Source organism: Lepidochelys kempii, chromosome 27, assembly GCF_965140265.1.
Source record: "Lepidochelys kempii isolate rLepKem1 chromosome 27, rLepKem1.hap2, whole genome shotgun sequence".
Taxonomy (NCBI): Eukaryota; Metazoa; Chordata; order Testudines; family Cheloniidae; genus Lepidochelys; species Lepidochelys kempii.
The window spans coordinates 5166455-5190007 of record NC_133282.1 but is presented as its reverse complement, the minus strand read 5'-3'; the positions used below and the strand labels follow the sequence as shown (position 1 = coordinate 5190007).

Below are 23553 nucleotides of genomic sequence, written 5' to 3'. Positions count from 1 at the left end.
CACTCTTGCTACGTGGGGGGGGGTCAAAGGCTGTTGAATCCACGGCCCCATCCCCAAGCCCGGCTCTTCTTCCTATGCAGTAAACCACAGCATTTCCCTGGGCGGGGCAGGATTTGGGTACAGAGAATTCTGGAGGAGTTTGATGATGGGTCCAGCAGGCCACGCGGATTGGAAGCCAGCCCATTTCTCCAGCCGCTCTGGCTCCCGGCTCCCGGCTCCCCAGAGGTCAGGTGGTGACAGGTGGAGCTGCTGTTCTGAACACGGCCAGAGCCGCGATGGGAGACTCTAAAAATACTGCTGGACTGTCCCAGCTAGTTATAAACAGCTCCCCAGATAAGGGCATCTGGGTATACCCAGAAAGCCAATGGAGCAGCTGTTAGCTTCAGAGACCCTCTGTCGTCTCTCCGCAATCTTGTTTTGCAATGCTGGGTCTGCAAACACGGGGACTAACTTTTGCAAACCCCACCAGGCACCTCCCTGCACCTTCAGGTTCCTTGGCCCCTGTGTAACCCTGGCCCTGAATGTGGCCCACAGGCTGCCTCAGGCTACCTTACTTGTGCTGTTCCCAAGCCCTTCTAGCCAATCAGAAAGCAGCTGACAAGGCCTCCCCTTAGCAGCCCAGTGTGTGACCGTTAACCCGTTCACTCCTGGACTGAACTGTAATACTGGACAAAGTAAATATCTAACACCAGCCCAGTGAAGAGGCTGTGAATAGATTATGGTACTGGGAGCTGGCACGCCTGAGTTTTAATTCTGACTGCCATCAGCTTACCTTGGGCAAGTCATTTCTCTGCTCTGTGCCTTGGTTTCCCCATAGCACTCTGTACCTCAAAGCAGCACCCTGGACCCCCCATATTCTCCCCTGTCATATAATTATGATATATTTCATACAAAGCATGTCATAGAAGATATCATAGGAAAGGTCATGATCTGTTGAAACCCATTGTTCTGTCCAAATATGTATATCCTTAGTGTGTATGAAGTTATGAGATTGTGCCATATGGTTGTTACAGAAATACAGAAATGTAGTAAGTTTGAGAATCATCCACTGTCAGTTCCCCAGTGACAACAGAGAGGATCCACTCCCAGGAGGGTGTTAAATGACCATTAGTCAGCAGGGGAGTTGTAAAGAAGGGATTTACAATGCTGTAAGAAAGCTGCACAAGCATCGCACAAGGGCGGGCGGGCGGGCGGGGGGGTTGCTCAACTCTGTGACTCAGCAAAGCCCACCAGGACATGTCTTGGGCTAGTGTTTTCCAGGCAGCTGGACTGAGGAGGTAAAGTAAGGGACAGTGGCATCATGCTTTTACCTTTCTCTTCACCCACTAATGCTGGAAGCAACAAGAATACTGGGAAGACAAAGACTTGAACTGAGGAGACTTGTCCCAGGCCTAAAGGGGAAGCTTGTGTATTAAGAACTGTAACCTACCTACAACATTCCATGGAGTGATAAAACTGCTTGATCCAAATACTGCCTACTGTAATAAGGTTTAAGATTTAGACTGTGTGCTTACCTTTTATTTTCTGTGTTAACTATCTCTGACCTTTAGTGCCTATCACCTATAATCACTTAAAATCGATGGTTCTGTAGTTAATAAATCTGTTTTATATTTTACCTAAAGCAGTGTGTTTTGGTGGAAGTACTTGGGAAATCTTAGCTCAGATACAAAGGCTAGTATGTGTCCTTTCCGCATGGAGGGAGGGGCGGACTGGGTAATGAACATCAGGCTTCTGACCAGGGAAAGACAGTCTATTCCTGGGTGCCAGGCTCGAGAGAATTGGCTGGTGCCTTTCTCTGTGTGATTCATGAGCGGTTTTCGGAGCATTCATGCAATCTAGCTGAGTGTGGGGCTCCATATGCTGTGGTGCTGAGTGATCACAGCGCCTGGAGGGGCTTGTTGCTTGTCACGAGCAAAGCACTGTGAGTCAGCCCAGGCTGGAGAGTAAAGGAGGCACAGCGGTACCCCAGTTCCAGGTTGTACCCCAGGGATCCCATCACAGGATGACAACACTGACCACTAGTCACCTCAGCATATTAATAAGAGGGAGGCATCTGTCTGAATTATTACAGTAACATCTAGAGGTCTCCAGGATGCTGGGATCTATATGTACACATACAAAGAGGCTGTCCCTGCCTTGAACAGCTTACAACCAAATTAGACCAGACAAAGGTGCTGGGGGAAGGGACTATTCCAAGATCACAGGAGAGCTCAGTAGCAGACTCAGGACTCCTGAGTGCCAGGCCAGTGCTCTATCCACTACACCATACTGGCTCCATGACTGCCCCTGCTAGGGATCATTCTCTCCAGCCCATCAGGGAGCGGTAGGCAGGCAGTCACATGGATGGCATGTGCCCAGGCTGAGGGCTGGCGGAGTGTTGACACTCTGTGCCCAGTTGGTAAAAGTTGCTGCAATATGCCTGGGGCCAATGCGCCACCATCTCAAGGGGCCTGTCAATCTGCAGAGCTCACAGGGGTCAAGGAAGCAAGGAGAAACTCCCTGGGACCCCACGTAGGGAGTGCCAGACCCTCAAGCTGGGGAGGGGCTAGTTCAGCAGAAAATATCTGCTTGTTTTCCTTTTAACATCGTCTCCCCCTCCCGTTTTACACCGGCGCACATGCAGACTCACAGTCACCCACTAGCTCACACACAGGCCAGGTTCCCCTCCAGGTTCTCCCAGACTCGCCCCTTTTTCGAGGGAGCTGTCCCAGGAAACCCAGAAGGGTGCTCAGTGCGTGCTGCCAGCTGTCCAGTTTTATGGGTTCCAGATCATCCTGGAGGTCCTGGGTTTTGTTCCTCAGAGGTGGCAGCCCATTCCCCTTGGCCCGGCACATTGTAGGCAAGGTGCTGCCCTGGCAGGGCCAAGCAGAGAATTCTCAGCTAGTGATTCCTTATTCAAAGGCCTCGCACAGCCACAAAGCAGTCCAGCAGCCAGCCTGCTGGCCTGCAAGTTGGAACACCTGGGCTCCTGTCACGGAGTCCCCGGGCGATGCTCTGGAACTGCTCCCCATGAAGCCAGTCAGGACTCTGGGGTAGTCGCCTTTCTGTGAGCAGCCTGTCTTCAGGACACACAGCTCACACCTTCCTGGGTCTGACCTCGGAGCATTCAGCATCCTCTGCCCCACCGTGTGCTTCCCCCCAGCGAGTCCGCTCAGGCAGGGCTCCTGGGGAAGCCAGAGGGTCCTGCACCCCAACTTCGCAGTCAGACGTGACTCTCAGCCAGCCAGTAAAACAGAAGGTTTATTAGACGACAGGAACATGGTCTAAAACAGAGCTTGCAGGTGCAGAGAACGGGACCCCTCAGCTGGGTCCATTCTTGGGGGGCAGTGAGCCAGACAACCACGTCTGCCCTTCACTCCATGTCCCAGCCAGCCCCAAACTGACACTCCCTCCAGCCCCTCCTCCTCTGGGCTTTGTTCCTTTCCCGGGCCAGGTGGTCACCTGATTCCTTTGTTCTCCAACCCTTTAGCTCTCACCTCGCAGGGGGGAAGGGCCCAGGCCATCAGTTGCCAGGAAACAGGGTGTCGGCCATTCTCTGTGTCCAGACTCCTGCACACACCGGCCCTCTAGGGCTCTGCAATGATCATACACCCTTACCCCACCCCCTAGATACTTAAGAACTGCCTAGGGGAAACTGAGGCACCCCCACAATATTCGGAGGAAACATTAAGAACAGGCCCACTTCGTCACAGCTCCATTCCCAGCCTTGCCCCTGACCTGCCCTGTGACCTCGGCCATGTCACTTCACCCTCTCCCCCACTCTGTCAGTGTTGTCAGTGGAGCAGGGCCCGTCTCTCTGGATGTGCATGGGTGCTGCCTGGCACAAGGGGGCCCTGATCTCAGCGGGGCCATGCTGGGCGTTACTGCAGTAAGAATATGGTGTGAGGTCAGGGTGGCTCAGGCAGGGAGACGGGTGGCTACTGATCTCATATCGCAACCCAAGCCACAAACTCACTCCTCGTTTTCATGCTCTCTGCCACGGGGAGCTGCCCAGGAAAAAGATCCCAAATGGAATCCTCCACAACCAGCCCATCGGGTCAGTCTTTCCTTCTCTTCCCTGGGCCCGGGCCTCGTGTGGGCTGGAGGCACCACTGGAAGCCTCTGAGTAATGCAGGAAATGGAGGTGAGTCACTGGGCCTGCTGTCCAAACTGCTGCTCTTGCTGAGAATGGCAGTTCAGATTCGGCAGAAAAATTGTTTGGCCAGTCTGCCGGCCATAAATTGTTCTGTATTCCAGGTGGGGAAGGGGAACGAAGCCAGGCAGATGGGAGCAGAGAAACCACTGCAGAAGTCACATGAGGTCACAGGGCACCGGAAGGTACCACCAGGGCTACGACTGAAATGCACAAAGCCCGTTCGGTCTTTGCCCCGAGCCTGGGGCTTTGGTCACACGGGGCCCCTCTCGCTGGCAGGAGCAGCGGCGTAAGCACGCCCTGGGCTCAGCCACGCTAAGACTTTTCCAGCTGTTCTCCAAAAACGAAGTCAGTTACTGACCCTTAATTCTTGCATTTTCTGTTCTCTGTGAAACTAGATTCCCAAGGCATTTTTAAGGGACCCTCAGTGTAAGGACACCACAGTCACTTTCTTTGCCTCTGGTCCTAACATCAGAGATTAATCTTTTTTTAGATTAAACCAACTTTTTCTGCTGGTTTAGATGTTTGTTTGCCCCACCCCTCCTGCCCTGCACTCCCCTGATCTGAGCCAATGGAAATCCACAAAGTCAATTTCCATTTTGTGTATGGTCCGTTACTGCTTTTAATGTGAAATGGATGGTCCTGGGACTCAGGAAACCTGGCTCCGGTTCTGGCTCAGCCACTGACGTGCTGTGTCACCCTGGCTGAGTCACTTAATCTACCTTGTGCCTTAGTTCCTCTTCTGTACAATGGGGATAAGATTTCCCGAGCTCATAGAGGGGTTGTGAGACTAAACCCACAAATAGCCGAGAGGCTCAGACACTCTGCTGATGAGTGCCAGGTCAGTATACAGATAGCAAGCCTTAGCTGCAGAGCAGAAACATGGCCAAGTGGTTAGGGCACTTGGAGGGATGTTGGAAACGAGACTTCAATTCCCCACTCTGCCACAGGCTTCCTGTGTGACCTTAGGCAAGTCTCCTCGCCTTCCCATGCCTCAGTGTCCCTCCTGCACAATAGGGATAAGAGCACTGTGCTGCCCCCCAGGCGTTGTGGGAAAAGATATTAAAAGCCGTGACATGCTAGGAGAGTGATGGGGCCAGAGAGGTGCCTACGATGCCGAACTGGCTCAGAGGGCCGTGGTGTGCCACGCCTGCAGGCGAACATGGATTTCTTCCTTTAAAATGTCTAACCAAGGAAAGTAAAAACAATTATAAATCACAGGAATCCCCTGGGCGAGTCTCATGGCCTGTTGCCTTCTGCCTGTCTAGTCTATTCAGACTGTACAGACCTCAGGGCACGGCCTGGCTCTCACTCAGTGTCTGTGGGGCGGAGCCTCATACCAGAAAGGGCTCAGGGCCACGCCGCTAAGTGCTCGGCCCCCAGGTCAGGGTCAGTTCTCACAGGGGCCCATGCTGAGCGGTTTGAGGAACCCATCCCTCTGGGTCCATGCTGGGCAGCTCAAACTGGAGACACCAAAAGCCAGCAGCTGCTTACGACAGGGCAGGACCCTCGTGAGCCTGCCCCAGAGCCATCTCAGCAGACGTGCCCATGAGGGTCTGCAGGACTCGAACCCGGCTCTGTACCAGCTAATGCCGTTGTGCTGCCACCCAGCAGCCATGGTCGGGCTGCCTGCTTTGCTACCTCGACACACGGAGAGGAACTCCACAGGCCGGAGCACATCCAAAGGCTGGCCTGACAGCTTCCCCCACGCCCTGCTTGCTCCCGGCGCCCGAGGTAAGCCCAGGAGGAGTTCCCGGCAGCGTCCGTGCAGCGAGGACTCACTCCCAGCCAGCCGCAGTGAGGGACATGCATCTCAGCTGGCTTGGGCTTCAGCACATGGACTCTGATGCTAGACACAGACACTGGCTTTGCCCCCTGTGCCCCGGCTTCATTCCTGCCCCCTGGCATTGGTCCTAGACTCCAGCCCCAGTTCTAAGCCCTGACCTAGGCACCTGGACTCTGGCACTGGCCTGCCCACCCTTGCCCTGGTTGTGACAGTGCCCCTCGTAAGTATGTACACGTAAGGGACGGGGCCTTGGCAGTCAGGCCTAGCGGTCACAGCTGGGCTGGCGCCCACAAGGCGGGGATGGCCACGAGGCAGGACAGTCAGCAAGCAGGGATCAGAGCAAGCAGCAAGAGCCAGGGTCAGGCGGGGGTCGGAGCCAGAGATCAGAGGTAGTCCCCAGGGTGGAATCAGGCTCAGAGTCAAAATCGGGCTTGGGTGGAAGGCTGGCAATCTGCCAACAGCCTGGGCCACCCTCCAGGGTTAAATAATGAGCATGGGCCAATCAGAAGGCTGCAGGGACCTGTCAATCTGGACCCTATGGGCGTCACTTCCTGCAGCACCTAAAAATCTTCCCAGAGCTCCTTAGACTCCACTGGCCCTTGCCAGAGAGCCCAAAGCTCTGGCTGTTCGCATCACCCTGCTCCAACCCAGCCCCGAATTCCCTCCTGCACCCAGCCACGCCTGCAGCCCTGGACTCAGGGTGAACATGACGCTCTGCACATTCTCCTCCACGCAACCGGAAGTGACAGCTCTGTTATCATAACTCGCTCATTAGGATCATCTCATATATAGGCCTCGTTAGGCTGTAATTAACCCTGCTGCATCCTGTAGAGTGTCTATTTCAATTAGCTCTTTGGGTGTGATATGACGTGGACGTGCCCATGGCTCCTGCCTGGGCGTATGCGAGTTACGTAAGAGGCTATTTTTAGCCCCATGTTACATCACATCTTTGGCCCCGGGCATTCTGGAGAGGCCGGGCCCCCGAGGGGTCATGGCACCAGGATCTCTGCTCAGCTTAGGCACGATCGGCATTGTTGGTATGTGCCTAAGCCGGCCTGGCTCTCAGGACCCGTCACGCCACGGAGGACGTGGAGCCAGGTGAAGAGTTCTCCTCCCCATCGCCCAGCTGGGAAGGATTTGGGGGCTGATCTCACATCCGGCTGGTCTGGGCTTTGTCAGTGTCTCCTGTTGGAGGGAATGTCTATTAACCCCTTCCTGACTGGTGTTCTGCATTCCTCCGCGGGCACCCCATGGCAGCATGGGCCAGTGTCCCATCACTGCAGACCAGCTACGCAGAGCTCAGCAGCAGGTGTGTTTAGGCCCCTCGACCTGGCACCCTGGGAGATGCGGCAGCTGCTTCGCACAGGAGCGGGAGCCCGTAGGCTGGTTCTGGTCCTGGCTCCACCAGTAACTCACTAGGTGACTCGGGCACTGACAGGGGCAGGCTGTCGCCCGCATCCCGAAGCAGGGGTCCCGCTCCCTGCATCCCCTGGGGGCTGGGAGCTGAACGCAGGGACATGTGTAAAACGGACGAGAAGCGCTACAGAGAGGCAACGCGTTCCAGCTAGTGCATCCCTCTCCTGTGCACAGCTCCCCTGCCCCTCTGGTGCCCCCAGGGACACTGAGCCAAACACCCCACAGGGCTGGTGCCCCTCAGAGTGGTCGAGCGGCTGAGGAAGGGCGCTTGGAGCTGGTAGAGGGTCCTGTCAGGGCAATGCTGCATGGGGATTGGTTTGGGCTGCCCTTGTTTCGACTGTTCGAGCCGAATGAGCCCAGTGCACAGAGGCGTTGGCAGACACAGAAGCAAACTCCCTCATATGCCAGGGCAGCACCTGTCCTGCCAGGTGCTCCATGCCAGGCGGGTTAGGAAGGACTGCGATTAACCCCAGAGCTGTGACATTCCTCCCCATCCCTCCCAAGGGGAGGAATTCCTCCCTCCCCGCTGCACTGCTCTGCTCAGCAGGGGCAGGTGTGTCTGAGCTTCCACGCCGGGGATAGTGCGCTGGGCTGGACCCTCCCCTGGCACAGCCCCCGGGCACTCACCACAAACTTCAGCCCAAAGCGTCCTCCGCGTTTGCCCCTCACTCCTCCAGCACGCAGCAGGCTGCTCCCGCCCTGGCGCCGGCTTCAGCCCTCCCACCCGAGACTGCTCACAGCTGTCACCAGACGGAGCCCCAGCCAGTGCCGCAGGCCACACACGCGGACACCGGGGGCTGGGGCAAGGTGTAGAGTGGGGGGCGCTGAGAGCCACTGAACCAAACTGTAAACCCTGCATGAGACGGAAACCGCCTCAGGCCAGGGGCTGCAGCAGCCCCCAGCACCCCTAGGTGCAGCACCTTTGATGGACACGCACATACATGTCCATACACGGACTCACAGACGCACGTATATAAGCCAGGCATACTCACTTACACACGCGCGTGAGAGCATTAGCACAAGTCCAGGCTCCAGGGCAAAGCACCCCCCTGCGAGCTGCCTGGGCGCTAATGTGCAGAGCACATGCAGCCTTCAGAACAATGGTGGCTGGGTGCTGACTGCATCCTGCCCAGAACAATGATATTTCTCTTGCCAAATGAATTCCCAGGGCCTGAGCCGAAGGCTGGCCTGCCACGCACCCCCTGCTGCTGTTCCCAGATACACCTCACAGAGGTCACCCCGAGTGCAAGCCAGGGCTGCCTTTGGCTTCTCTGGGGAACAAGCATGCAGCAGGGGGGTCTAATCCTGTGAGAGGGGTGCTGCAGAGCCTTTCAGCGCCCTCCCCGCTTACAGACTTTGGTGAGAGGGTCTCCGAGGGCTGGGCGAGGCACAAGAATTCCAGCTCACAAAAACCGTTGCGGTTCCAACGTTTGTTTTCATTCTGCATTGGACTGAAATCGAGACCTTGCAGAAAGCAGAGCGAGCCCACCCCGGCATAGCCACGCCTCAGCGCTCTGCTCCGCCTGGTTCAAGGCAAGGACTCGCACTCGGTCTCCCCCATCGTAGGGGAGGGCCTGACCACCAGGCAAGCGGCTGTTACAGGCCATGCTCTGGCTCTCACTCGCTCTTTCCTTTCTGCAAAAAGGTTTGGTTTCATTTTCCGACAAATAAACGTATCCTAGAAAGTCTCCCAACCCGCTCCAGTTCTCAGCCCTGGCAGGGGTGGGAGCCAGAAGTACATCTTGGCATTGGAGAACCAGTGACCCACAGTCTTCCCCATTCACAGTGACACGCTCTGGTCTGACCCACCTGCCTCCATCTGAGGTTAAGCTACAGAGCTATAGCTCACGAAAGCTCATGCTCAAATAAATTGGTTAGTCTCTAAGGTGCCACAAGTACTCCTTTTCTTTTTGCGAATACAGACTAACACGGCTGCTGCTCTGATACCTGTCACCTGAGGTTGTTGATCTAGAGGATCACTGTTTATTTAATTTTGAAAAGAAAAGACGTCCCTTGACCCCTTAGATACAACTGGGTACATACGGGAATGCCAGCCAGCTGGCAGCCACAAGTCCCCTGCACGCACCGGTCCCATTTGACAAAGCGCTCTCCCAGCCATGCAGCACAGATTGGGGGCATGGTGCCAGCTAGGGCAATGCCAGCCATGCACTCACCCCGCCACACCCTGCAGCACCATAAGTACTGGCCTGACCCCGCTTAGCCCCTGAGAGGATGACCCCCACCCCACCCCAAGCCCTACTCCTGGCATGGCTTCGGGTGATGCTGATACAGGATTGGCACTTCCAGCAGTGTTCTCAATCCAGACTGTGGCTGGCTCGGAGGGTACACAAAGGCCCAACCAGCCCCTCTCCCCAAGGAGAGCCGGTACCCAGCCCGCGCCGGCAGACACTCACCGTGCAGGGACGCAGACACACCGGCCATCCTGTACGACTGCCCCTTGGCTAGTACCAGTATCCCAGGTTCCAAGGGAAATGGGGGATGGGCAGAAGGGGGACCCTGTATCCAGGACCTCAGACAAAATCCTGTTCCGCTGAGTGCCTGGGATCTCCCTGATGCGTCCCAGCGAGCCTGGCCCACGCAGCAGGCCGGGGAGCCCTCCCTGGGAAGGGGGAGGCGGTTTGGCTCCAGGGGCTCCCTGGGCAGGGCAGGGCGCTGCTGCGGACAGCCTGTTGGCAGGTCTGGCCCCACGTGCTGACACGCTGCAGCCCTGCCTGCTGAGCCCCGGTTTGACGAGCTCGTCCGCACGCAGGCAGAGCTGATGGGACTCTGAGTCCCGGAGCAGCCTGGCCAGCAGCTCAAGGTGCAGCAGACACGCAGTGCTGCCAGGGCAAGAGGGGAGCTCAGACCCCAACGACTGGCCCCTTACCGGCCCTGCAGCACCCACTCAGCCGTGCCTGCTGCCTGCCACGCAGCCCTCTCCCCACACGGCCCCTCTGAGCCCTGGCCACCACGTGCGCTTGGGTGCCTGCCTCACTCGCTTACACCGGCCCTGGCCTATCATAGGGTGGCAGCTCAGGACATTTAACTGCAGGTAGAATCAGATCTCAGCCCTGGTCTACACTACGGGGTTAGGTCGAGTTTAGCCGCGTGAGGTCGATTTTATAATGAATGCGTCTACACAACCAACCCTGTTCCGTCGACCTAAAGGGCTCTTAACATCGACTGCTGAACTCCTCCCTGGCGAGGGGAGTAGCGCTACCATTGACCCTGCTGGGTCGAATTTGGGGTCGTGCAGACGCAATTCGGCGGTATTGGCCTCCGGGAGCTATCCCAGAGTGCTCCAGGGTGACCGCTCTGGACAGCATTCTCAACTCCGATGCACCAGCCAGGTACGCAGGAAAAGCCAGGGCTGGCCGCAGGCACCAGCTTTCCAAGCAGGTGCTTGGGCGGCAGTGTGAGCGGGGGCGCGGCCATGTCCCGCGGCAGCAATTCGGCAGCGACTGCTTGGGGTGGCAAAATTGGTCAAGCCGCCCTTGGGAAAAGCCCCGGGAAATTTTGAATTTCATTTCCTATTTGGTCAGCGCAGCAACCCTGCAGTCCCCCCAGAATCGCAAACAAGCTCCAGCATGGACCGAAAGGGAGACACTGGATCTGACTGCTGTATGGGGAGACGAATCTGTGCAGGCTGAACTGCAATCAGAAAGAAGAAATGCTGATATATATGCCCAAATCGCAGAGGGCATGGTGGAGAGAGGCTACACCAGGGACACACAGCAGTGCCACGTGAAAGTCAAGGAGCTCCCGCAAGCCTGCCAAAAGACAAAGGAGGCAAACGGCCACTCCGGGTCAGAGCCCCATACATGCCACTTCTATGATCAGCTGCATGGCCTTCTAGGGGGGGACCCTACCACTACCCCACCACTGTCCATGGACACCTGCAAGGGGGAGTCTCACGCAACAGGGAGAAGGATTTTGTGGATGAGGAAGAGGAGGAGGAGGAGAATGCCCAGCAGGCAAGCGGTGAATCAGTTCTCCCTGGCAGACAGGACCTTTTCATCACCTTGGAGCCAATACCCTCCGAAGGCGGGATCCCAGACCCTGAAGCCGGAGAAGGCAGCTCTGGTGAGTGCACATTTGTAACTACAGTACAGGGTTTAGAAGCAACAGTGTTTAATGTTTGATTTGCCCTGAAGAATTGGGATGCATTCGGGGCCAGTACAGCTACTGGAAAAGTCGGTTAACGTGTCTGGGGATGGAGCGGGAATCCTCCAGGGACATCTCCATGAAGCTCTCCTGGAGGTACTCTGAAAGCCTTTGCAGAAGGTTTCTGGGGAGGGCTGCCTTATTTCGTCCTCCACGGTAAGGCACTTTACCACTCCAAGCCAGTAGTAAGTAGTCTGGAATCACTGCAAATGTTTCTATGCTCCCGCAATCATCTCCATCCCTGAGGTTATCACATATTAGAAGGCGAAAAAAACACACTCGTGATGACATGTTTTCTGAGCTCATACAGTCCTCCCGCACTGATAGCTTAATGCATGGAGGCATTCAGTGGCAGAGGCCAAAAAAAGCATTAAGTGGGCGCGAAGAGGCAGGAGGCGATGCTGAGGCTAATGGGGGAGTAAACAGACATGATGAAGCATCTGTTGGAGCTGCAGGAAAGCGAACAAGAGCACAGACCTCCAGCTGCATCCACTGTATAACCGCCTGCCCTCTTCCCCAAGTTCCATATCCTCCTCACCCAGACGCCCAAGAACGCGGGGTGGGGAGGCTCCGGGCATGCAGCCACCCCATTCCAGAGGATGGCCCAAACAACAGAAGGCTGTCATTCAAACAGTTTTGATTTGTAGTGTGGCTACAATAAGCAATGTGGCCTTGTCCTTCCCTCCTCCCGCACCCCACCCCACCCAGGCTACCCTGTCAGTTATCTCACTTTTTTTTTAATTAATAAAGAAAGAATGCATGGTTTTAAAACAATAGTTACTTTTTTCAGATAGCAGCCTTGTCAGTCTGTATCCGCAGAAAGAAAAGGAGTACTTGTGGCACCTTAGAGTGGAATGCGTCCGATGAAGTGAGCTGTAGCTGTAGCTCACGAAAGCTTATGCTCAAATAAATTTGTTAGTCTCTAAGGTGCCACAAGTCCTCCTGTTCTTTTTAATAGTTACTTTATTTCCTTTGCCAGCTGTGATTGAAGCAGGGAGGGTGGCTGGCTTACAGGGAATTAAAATCAACAAAGGGGGCAGGTTTGCAGCAAGGAGAAACACACACAACTGTCACACCGTGGCCTGACCAGTCATGAAACTGGTTTTCAAAGCCTCTCTGATGCGCAGCGCACCTCACTGTGCTCTTCTAATTGCCCTGGTGTCTGGCTGCTCAAAATCGGCCACCAGACAATTTGCCTCAACCTCCCACCCCGCCATAAACTTCTCCCCCTTACTCTCACAGATATTATGGAGCACACAGCAAGCAGCAATAACAATGGGAATGTTGGTTGCGCTAAGGTCTAACCTAGTCAGTAAACAGCGCCAGCGTGCTTTTAAAAGTCCAAAGGCACATTCTACCACCATTCTGCACTTGCTCAGCCTAGAGTTGAACAGCTCCTGACTACTGTTCAGGCTTCCTGTGTACGGCTTCATGAGCCATGGGAGCAAGGGGTAGGCTGGGTCCCCAAGGATAACTACTGGCATTTCAACATCCCCAACGGTAATTTTCTGGTCTGGGAAGTAAGTCCCTTCTTGCAACCGCTTGAACAACCCGGAGTTCCTAAAGATGTGAGCATCATGCACCTTTCCTGGGCATCCCACGTTGATGTCGGTAAAACTTCCCTTGTGATCCACCAGTGCTTGCAGCACCATTGAGAAGTACCCCTTGGGGTTTACGTGCTGGTTGGCAAGATAGGGATATGTGTTCTGTCTATCGCCCCACCACAGTTAGGGAACCCCATTGTAGCAAAGCCATCCAGTATGACCTGTACATTTCCCAGAGTCATTACCCTTGATAGCAGAACGTCAGTGATTGCGTTGGCTACTTGGATCATAGCAGCTTTCACAGTTGACTTGCCCATTCCAAATTGATTCCTGACTAACCGGTAGCAGTCAGGCATTGCAAGCTTCCACAGGACTATCGCCACTCGCTTCTCAACTGTCAGGGCAGCTCTCATCTTGGTATTCTTGCACTTCAGGGCAGGGGAAAGCAACTCACAAAGTTCAAGGAGAGTGGCCTTATGCATGCGAAAGTTTCGCAGCCACTGTGAATCATCCCATACCTGCAACACTATGCAGTCCCACCAGTCTGTGCTTGTTTGCCGGGCCCAGAATCAGTGTTCCACTGTATCAACCAGCCCCACTGCCACCATGATATCCCAACTGCCACAGCCCGTGCTTTCAGGAACATCTGTGTCCATGTCCTCCTCACAATTGTCCTTGTGCTGGCATCTTAGCTCGGTTCTGCACATACTCCAGGAAAATGCACAAGGTGTTTACAATGCTCACAACAGAAGCGGTGAGCTGAGCGGGCTCCTTGCTTGCCGTGCTATGGCGTCTGCATGGGTAACCCAGGAAAAAAGGCACGAAATGATTGTCTGCCGTTGCTTTCAGGGAGGGAGGGACGGAGGGGTGACTGACGACAAGTACCCAAAACCACCCGCGACAATGTTTTTGCCCCATCAGGCATTGGGAGCTTAACCCAGAATTCCAATGGGCAGCGGAGACTGCGGGAACTATGGGCTAGCTACCCACAGTGCACCGCTCCGTAAGTCGATGCTAGCCATGGTATTGAGGACACACTCCGCCCACTTAATGCGCTTAGTGGGGACATACATAATCGACTGTATAAAATCGATTTCTAAAAATCGACTTCTATAAAATCGACCTAATTTCCTAGCGTAGACATACCCTCAGTGACATCGGAGTAAGTCTGGAGTCAGTGCAGTGACTCCGGATTGACACCAGTTAAAGCATCAGAATCCAGCCAGTGGCCAGAAGCCGACACAGTTGCAATGGCCCCTTCCTGCTCCATCTCCGCTCCCTGTGGGTGCCTAAATCATACCTGCCCCCGGCACAGCCACACACAAGCCACGGGAATTACAGAGAAGTCTCCTGCTTGACAGCAGAGCACTCGGCCCAGTCGGTTGCAGGCCAGACAGTCTAGAAGGTTACACAGATTTGGAGCCAGGTTCTCCACTGCCCGGCACCATGTGTCACCATTTACACCAGTGCAAAGTAAGTGTGAAACGCTGCTAAGCAGGAAAGGGAGCAATTTGCACCCTCTGCACTGGTGTGAATGACTGCAGGAGGTGCAGGGCAATGGCCAGGCAGGCCCTGTGAGCTAACGAACTGGGGCTCCCTCCACTCACTGTTAGTGTCCCAGATCTGCACTGTCACTCTCCCCTCCGCCTCCGCAATCCTCCAGTGCAGGGACCTCAGCCTTTCACATTCCTCCCCCTCCCTGTGCAGCTCAGACCCGTCCAGCATCCTCCTCCCAACAGCAACCTGGGAAGGGCCCCTGGGCGTGACCGAGGGCCTCAGCCGCGGACCCCCCCCCCCGCCTGCTTTTCCAGAGGCCAAGCTGAGCTTTTCTCCATGAAACCTCAGCTTGGAGGGCAACAGTGACAACGGCAAACTGGTTCCTGCCTGAGCTCTCTGGGCTGGGCCACAGGCAGGCAGGGAGGAGAGAAAACGGAAGCAATTTGCTGAGTTCCAGCTTTATGCCAAGTGGTTAGGTGGCTGCCTTGTAAATCCCCAGCCAGGAGACTGTTCTGGGGGCAGCCTGAGCAGACTCTGCCCTGTCTCCGCCCCTCCCCCCAACCCCCCCTCCCCCCAGCTCCAGATGGGGCGGGGGCACTCACCCTGGCTGTGCCTGCTCTGTGGCTAGAGGATTTGCCCCTGGAAGTATCAACCCAGCACCAGTCACGGGAGCGAAATTCTCTCTCACACACGTGTAAGAGCATTTCTGCCTCCCATCCCTCCAAGCCCGCCCGGGGCAGCCCTTGTGGAGCCCCTGCCCCACTGCTGGGCTGGGGGAAAGCAGAGGATGATGGAAGAAATCTGGGCAAACCCTGCACATCCAAAGACAGATTTATTCAGCCCAGGCCCCTGTGTGGGGCAGGGGGTTAAGTCCCTTTTGCTGTACAGATCCAGGGGGCACACAGCAACTCATTCAGATGAGCCACGGGGGGATTCTTTCTGGCCCTCCCCTGCCCCTCGCTCCATTCCTGCTGTCAGGTGAGGTGTGCACACCACGGGAAAATGAACTGAACGCTCCTTGCTGGGGCTGGGCAGAAGCTCCGGTTTCATGTGACCTGACGGCTTCCAAAATCAGACAGTGCCCTGACTCCATCAGATGCTGCCTCCCCACCAAGGGATAACCCTTTCCCTGGCCTGGGGTAACCACGTCTGGGCTACAGCACAGAGCCCCTGGGCTCACTCACTCGCGGTTCCACAAACTGGTCACTAGCACAGTCCTGGGACCCCCTTGTCCCCCATGAACCGCTCCAGCCTGGCACAAATAGCTCCGGATCCAAAGCCAGGGTCCACAACAATCCAGGTCAGGCCCCCAGCTGAGCACACGTGAGCTGAGCACACTGTAGCAGGACAAATCGCTCTCTGATGGCCTCAGAGGCACTCAGCCAGAAAGGAAGCTAGCCCAGGGATGCGTCGCTTACAGGTGTCTGGGCCAGAAGGCTTCCGGGAGTCTCATCAAATGAAAAGGGCACCTGAGCTCTCTCGATCTGAGGGCCAGACCCACCAAGGTACCTGGGAGCTGCAGTGCTGTACCACCCACCAGAGGTGCTCTGCCTCGTGGAGTCCCCAGCCATGAGCTGGGTGCCCAGGCTCCCCATATGATGCATGGGGAGAGTCAGGGATCCGCAGGAGCCAGCACGCTGAGCAGGGTGTCTCCAAAGCAGGAGTGAAATGCGGAGCAAAGGGGCAGGGCTCAGCGCAAAGTCTGGGGGCCTTGACTGACAGGCTGGAATCCCTCCACTTGGGAGCCTGAAGTGTGAGCCCTCTTCTGGGCCAGGTCAGCAGCTGAGATAGCCTTGTGTGCTCTGGTCCTGCCTGCCTGGCTTACACACTCCCCTGCAGTGCCAGACCTTGGTCAGCCCTTGTGCTTTTCCCTGGAGGAAAGCTTAATGTTGCCCAACATTTCCCCCATGGCAACTAAGACCTTAACCCCTTCACTGCTGCACTTGAGTCAGCTGCAGTTCCATCTCGGTGAACGCAATGCTGGCCTGGGAGAACCTTATCTTGGCACATGCTCATTTCACTATCTCAAAGAGCTTTAATACACTTGCAAACCAGATTACAGAGTACAGATTATCCAGCCAGCGCAGACTCTGAAAACAGCATTGTGTTTACGCAGGTTATTTGAGCGTGCACTATCTAAAGTTAGTGAAATTAACGCCCCACGTAGACAAGCCCTTGCCCTCCACCTACAGGAGTCTTATGGCTGATGCACAGGACTGGGAGTCAGGAGACGTGGGTTTTAGTTCTGGCTCTGCCACTGGCTCATTAGGCAAGTCATTTCCCCTCTCTGTGCCTCACTTTCCCCACCTGCAAAATGGGAATAATAGTACTCTCCTGCCTCTCAAGGGGATTGTGATGTTTAACTCACTCATGCTTGTGAAATGCTTTGAGATCCTCAGATTACGGCTTACAGCTGGGTAAACTGAGGCACAGAGAGGTTAGTGACTTGCCCGGGGTCACACTTGGTTGAACCAGAACCCAGGAGCTGGACGGCTGAGTGTAATAAATGCTACTACTTAGCTCTTAGGCTTCTCCCCACACTGCAACCAATCAAGGGAAAGAATCACTGTCCCCACTTTTCAGAGGAGGAAACGGAGTCCCAGGGTGAGGAAGCAACCTTCCCAAGGTGTCAGCACAGGAACAGAGCCCAGGACTGAGGTAAAGCTATACAGTGACCCCCCCGGACAAAGAGCTGCGGACACTGGGACCAGTTCACATCACTAAAGCACTTGCTATCCACAGGGGATGGGGGCTTTAGAGGGGTGGGATGATACTGGACTGTCAGCTCTTTGGGGCTGGGCCTCATGTGTACAGCACGTAGGTCTATGGCCTCTCTGGGCCCCCGTCTGGAGTCCTGTGGTTACAAATAATACATAATAATAATGCAGTTCCTGAGATCAGCTGCAGACTGGGGGCCTGCCGGGAAGAGAGGTTTTAATCAACCATTGGACTCAGTGCAGGAAGAGTGACTGGGGGAAACTCTCTGGCCTGTGCCCTACAGGAGGTCAGACTGGGTGATCTAATCATCCCTTCTGGCCTTAAGCTCTCTGAATCTATGACATGCCTCTTTGCTCCAGGGCTTGCGCACGAGGTCTCTGGCCATCTCACTTGCATTCGAAGCTCCTGTTCCCAAGGTCAAATCTTGAGTTTAAAAGAATTCACCCCTAGCAGAAATTCCTCACTGAGGCTTCGGGGTTTAATTATTCATTTAGCACTGGTGAGAAGGGCCAGGTGCCCCAGCCTGCCCGCCCTGGGGAATGCCACACTCACGCCCTGTCAGGGGTAACAGATAGATGCCAGATGCTGGGGGCACTATGGGTACTGAGCTGTGAAAATCAGACCCGTGTGGGGCTGCTGAAACACCTGGAAATCCAGCACAGAGGCTGTAGGACCCACGCAGGCCTTGACGCCTCGGCCGTGGCTGCTGGCAAGGGGCTCCTTCACTCCCAGAACGGGACTGAGACCCACCAGACTCATTGCACACAGGCCACCGAGCAGTGGTCACTACGGTACTGGGTTAGTTGTGAAAGCAGCCTCAAGGCCTCGTCTTGCACACACACGCGCGTGCACACACACACACATACACCCCAGGCCAGCCAGTCCCCAGGACCCTTGGCTTTTGGATCGCGAACAACTGTGGATTTTATTGCACGCCGAATTTACTGCAACAAAATGGGCATTAACCCCTTACTTGCTGCAGCCTCTTTGCTCCCTCATGTTCCCGGGGCATCCCCAACAAACAGTGGCCACGTACCCAAGACCTGGGGCACGGCTGGACATGGGGCCTGCCATCAAGTGGATTGAGTGGGAATCAGCAGCACCCACGGATGGCAAGGGGAGACTCCAGCAGGTCCTTTGCCCTGGAGGAAGGGAGTCCCTGGCCACAGCCCAGACAGATCCCCACAGTCAGGTCCTCAGTGGGGAGTTAAAGTGGGGGTTGGAAGCGAAGAGGGGCAGCTCTGTGGAAAGGAGGCCTGCCCAGCTGGGAGTGCAGACCTGGCATGACTCTGCCAGGCACAGCAGGCCCCCACTACAGGGGCTGGGGTCCCAGCCACAGCGAGCGCCGGCTGGGGCCAACAGAGATTCACAACACAGAGCCCAGGTCCAACCATGCCAGAGCCCCCATCCTGGGGCAGCCCTTGCCCACCCGAAGCGCCCTCAGCCCCCACTGCCCCCTCTGCAGCTTGCGCCCCCCCCAGCCCATGAATCCAGCTGGGAGCAGGGTCTGTTTCGTCCCGTTCGGGGGGGAGGGGGGGAATCAGCTCCAGGGTGATGCTGGGGGGGACATGGGGGGGGGAGGATGTTCCACAGACACGGGAATGGGGATTACAATAAAGCCAAGTCCCCGGCCCACAGGCAGCTATTAACCCCTCGCGGTGCGCGCTCCTACCCTGGGGGGCAGCCCTGCCCCCTGCACCTTGGCCCAGGACCCTGGGGGGCTCCCCCCTACCCCACCCCCAGGTCAGTGCCTTGGCCCGGGGAAGGCTCCTGGCATCAGTCGGGCCGGGCGCTGGGCAGGGGGGAGACGGGCCCGGTAGCGAACTCCTGCCCCGCTCCGAGCGCCCGGGGCCCCGGCGCTGTGAGCCGCCCGGCTGGGGCAGGAGTCGGGCCCGGCTCGGCTCGGGGGCGCAGCGTGAGCAGCATCCCCGAGCCGAGCCCCAGGGCCAGCGCCCATCCTCGCAGCTTCGGGCCCCGGGCCGAACACTCCCGCGCTTCGGGGAAGTTCCGACCCGGATCCCTCGGCGCGAGCCTGGCCCGAGCTGCATCCGAGACGCCCTCCCACCCCGGCGGCGCCTCGGCCGGGGTCCGGGGGCAGCCGGGCGGCGGGGTGTCGCCCCCTGGAGAGGCGGGGCTGGGGCCCAGGATCGGGCCCGGGGGCGCTGGGGGCGGGCGGCGCGGGGGTCCCCGGCACTGACCCATATTCTTCAAGGCTCTGTCCGGGCGCCTGGTGCCGTCGCCGTGCTGCGGGGCCCGCTCCGGGCGGGATTTCTTCCTCCAGCCGCAGATCATGGTGTCCGGGCGAGGCCGCGCCCGGGGCCCCTCCGCCCGCCGCGGGCTCCCTGCGAGGAGCGAGCCGCCGGAGCCAGCCCAGCCGCAGCCGTGACGGAGCCGGCCCGTCCCAGCCGGCTCGGGGAAGGAGTCACATTTCAGGGCACGGAGAGCGATTATGAACCGCGTGGGGCTGGAGAGCTCCGCCCACGGGCTGCGCGCTGCCCCGGGCCCCGGCACCAGCGGGCAGCAAGGGGGCACAGCCCAGCACCCGTGGGGCAACGCCTCCCAGACGGGCTCTGGGAGCCCGGAGCGGCAGGAGACGGGCACTGCCCAGGGCAGGAGAGGGGCTCTGTAAGCCCACAGTGGCAGGAGACGGGCACTGCCCAGGGCACGAGAGGGGCTCTGTAAGCCCACAGTGGCAGGAGACGGGCACTGCCCAGGGCAGGAGAGGAGCTAGAGTGGCAGGAGACGGGCACTGCCCAGGGCAGGAGAGGGGCTAGAGTGGCAGGAGACGGGCAGTGCCTGAGGACAGGAGACGGGCGTGGTCCAGCATGACTGAGGCACTGAGGTGACCCTGCCCAGTCTGGTCAGCACCTGGCCCTAGCAGCCACATTCTAGGCCTGGCCCATCAGTGTGACGGGCCCAGGGATCACTGGCCAGTCACCTGCCTCTGGGACCTCTGGCAGCGGAGCCCAGGCCTCTCGCCTCCCAGGGAATGCTCAGCAACAGGATGGGCCTGGGGGCATCTCCCACCCCTCCCAGGGCGGGCCGAGGAGTTTTCTTGCCCAGGGCAGGGGACGTTTTGGGTGCCCACCAAACAGCTGAGCAAAAACAACACCACAAAACAAAACCACAACCCAGAAGTTGGCGTTCAGGGCAACCACCCGGATCGCCGGCCCCTCCAGCCAGTCCTGTCCTACCAGTGTCAGCACCAGTGCCCTCCCCTGCCAGTCTGCTTCAGGGGATGTTACTCTCCAGGGAACCCAGACCCATATGAAAACCAGCCCCAGGGCAAGCACAGGCTGGCAGGCTAAAACAGCCGAGGATTCCCCCTGGGGCTGGAGCCAGGCTCTGAGACCCACCCCCCACATCAGGTGTCAGAGCCCCGGCTCCAGCCCAAGCAGGAATGTCTACGCGGCTATCTTTAGCCCTGTGAGCCCAAGTCAGTTGATCTGGGCTCTGAGACTCACTGCACTGGGGGTTTTGCAGTGGAGATGTGCCCTGGACATACACCCACCACAGGGCCTGGGATCTGAAAGCGCTCAGTGACGCACTACACAGCAGGAATTGTTCCTAGCAATGACTAGGGTTTTTTTTTCTGTGTTCTCCAGGCAGCCCAGCTCTGGGGGCCTCAACCGGCACAGTGTCCTCTGGGCAGCCTGGCTCAGACTCGCCTTCCCTGCCTCCTGGTGTAGCCAGTTTCAAGGACTGAGGAAGGCAACAGGCAAAAGGGGAGGAAGGATCCAGCAGGCAAAAATCCAGCAGGCATTACCTGTCTCCCAGTCACTGATAACTTGGAAGAATGTGATCACGAACGCTTATGGATCAATGTCCTAACAGATAAAGCACGAGATGATGTATTAGTTGGTGTCTGCTCCAGACCACCAAATCAGACTGGGGAACTGAGTGACCGGCTCCTTACGCAGCTATCTATAATGTGCAGGGGAAAAAGCAGCATGATCCTGGAGGAGGTCAATCTGAGTGACGCATGCCGGAGATCTCATGCTGCCAGCATTAAAATATCCTTGGCATTTCTAAACATTAAAGATGACAATTTCCTAACTCAGAAAGTGTTGCAGCCAACACGGGGGAATTCTTTATTAGACCTTTAATAGAGTTCCCAGCCAATGGAAGCTGCGGAGCTAGTACTCAGGGCGGGGCGGGACAGGGTGGGGCGGGGCCAGCATGCAGAGCCACCTGCCATGCCTCCGCCTAGGAGCAGTATGGACAGGTCACTCCTTGCGGGGAGCCACCCGAGGTGAGCATCCCCCGGATCTAGCACCCCAAGCCCCCTCCCGTGCCCCAACCCCCTGCTCTGAGCCCCCTCCTGCACCCAAACTGCCTCCTAGAGCCCGCACCCCCTGCCATACCCCAACCCCCAGCCCTGCACCCAAACTCCCTCCCTCCTGCGGGGCACAGGCTCTGGGAGGGAGTTTGGAATTTTTCACTTAGCCGCACCCCCCATTTCCCCAACATGCCAGATAAAAAAGCTTTTACCGTACTGACTTTGCTAGTGCTTTTTATGTAGCCTGTTGTAAAATGAGGCAAATCTCTAAATGAGTTGATGTACCCTCTGGAAGACCTCTGCTGCCCCCAGGAGTACGTGTACCCCCGTGGAGAACCACGGCTGTAGGCCATACTTACAGGATGGGCGTCTCTGTCTTGGGAAGCAGTGACTCTGAAAAAGATTTGGGGTTCGTGGTGGGTAATCAGCTGAATGTGAGCTCCCAGTACGATGCTGTGGCCAAAGAGCTAATGCCATCCTGGGATGCATAAACAGGAGAATCTCAAGTGGGAGGAGAAACATTATTTTACCTCCACATTTGGCACTGGGGCAACTGCTGCTGGAATCCTGGGTCCAGTTCTGGTGCCCACAACTCCAAAAGGCTGCTGATAAATTGGAGAGGGCTCAGAGAAGAGCCATGAGAATGATTAAAGGATTAGTAAAAATGCCTTACGGTGACAGACTCTACAAGCTTAATGAAGAGGTAAAGGGGAGACTCGGTCACAGTTGAGAAGTATCTACAGGGGAACAAATAGTTAATAATGGGCTCTTGGGTCTAGCAGAGAAAGTATACCAGGATCCAACGGCTGGAAGTGGAAACTAGCCACATTCAGACAGGAAATAAGGAGTAAGTGTTTGACAGGGAGGGTAATTCACCACTGGAGCAATTTCCCAAGGGTTGTGGTGGAGTCTCCATCACTGGCAATGTTTGAATCCAGACTGGCTGTTTCTCTAGAAGCTCTGCTCTAGGGATTATTTGGGGCCAGTCTCTGGCCTGTGCTCTACAGGGGGTCAGAGCTGATGGTCGCAATGGTCCCTCATGGCCTTGGAAGCTATGAAACGATGAAGAGCTCATCTTAGCTCCCTGGGCTTCGGCTGCTGCTCTAGTCTCTCGGCAGCTTAGCTGGACTGAGCCCTGCCTCCCTGCTGCCAGGGCACATGCACTGTAATCAGGTAACTCCCCGCTGTGGGGAAAGCCGGAGAGCGGGGGGGGGAGGGGGGGTCTGGGAGACAGGAAATAAAACGCTCTCCATTTGGATGCAACAAAACCCCAGAATTCTATGGTAACTTGGAAAAATGCCGGATTGCACAGGCCTCTGGGGAGAGGAAGGGGCCGTTCTCCCTTCTCCAAACCAGAAAAGGAGGACTTGTGGCACCTTAGAGACTAACCAATTTATTTGAGGATGAGCTTTCGTGAGCTACAGCTCACTTTAGCTCACGAAAGCTCATGCTCAAATAAATTGGTTAGTCTCTAAGGTGCCACAAGTCCTCCTTTTCTTTTTGCGAATACAGACTAACACGGCTGCTGCTCTGAAACTTCTCCAAACCAGTGGCTGCGGCTCGCTGCAGGCTCACATGCACCTCTTACGCTTGGCTCCGATTTTCAGCGATCATCAGAGCGGCGATAGCCAGAACCTGAATGTTGCTAAAGGCCAAGCCAGGGCACCACTACTGCTGTGCCCACAGAGTTCACGGGGCCATGCTTAGGACCTCCCCAGGAGTCACGCGGAGACGGGGGGAGCGTCCAGAACAGAGCCCCGGAGTCCTGATTCCTAGGCCTGATTCCTGCACTAAGCACTGGGCTGGATGACTGAACAGAACAAAGATTTCACGTCATGGTATAATGATGTTAACTCAGAGCAAACACAGTCACCAGTCTCTAGCCCCCAGAGGCTGCTCACTGACCTGGTCTCATTTATCCCGCAGATATTCAGATCTTTGCCTGCCTGCTTCAAGAAGCCTTTATCCCGACCTTCTTGGCTGCAGCCTCTGTTCCGGGCTCAGACACAATATCCCT

At 56.6% G+C, this 23553-nt stretch overlaps 1 protein-coding gene across 1 annotated transcript in view; it reads right to left on the bottom strand.

The window, feature by feature from the left end:
• PLCD3 (phospholipase C delta 3) overlaps positions 1-19731 on the bottom strand; it is a 57332-nt gene extending 37601 nt beyond the window's left edge. The window contains exon 1 of the mRNA XM_073326242.1: positions 19456-19731. Within this exon, the coding sequence (XP_073182343.1) occupies positions 19456-19549 (94 nt within the window). The 5' untranslated portion in view covers positions 19550-19731. The remainder of the gene's footprint in view (positions 1-19455) is intronic.
• Between the last annotated feature and the right edge of the window lie 3822 nt (positions 19732-23553).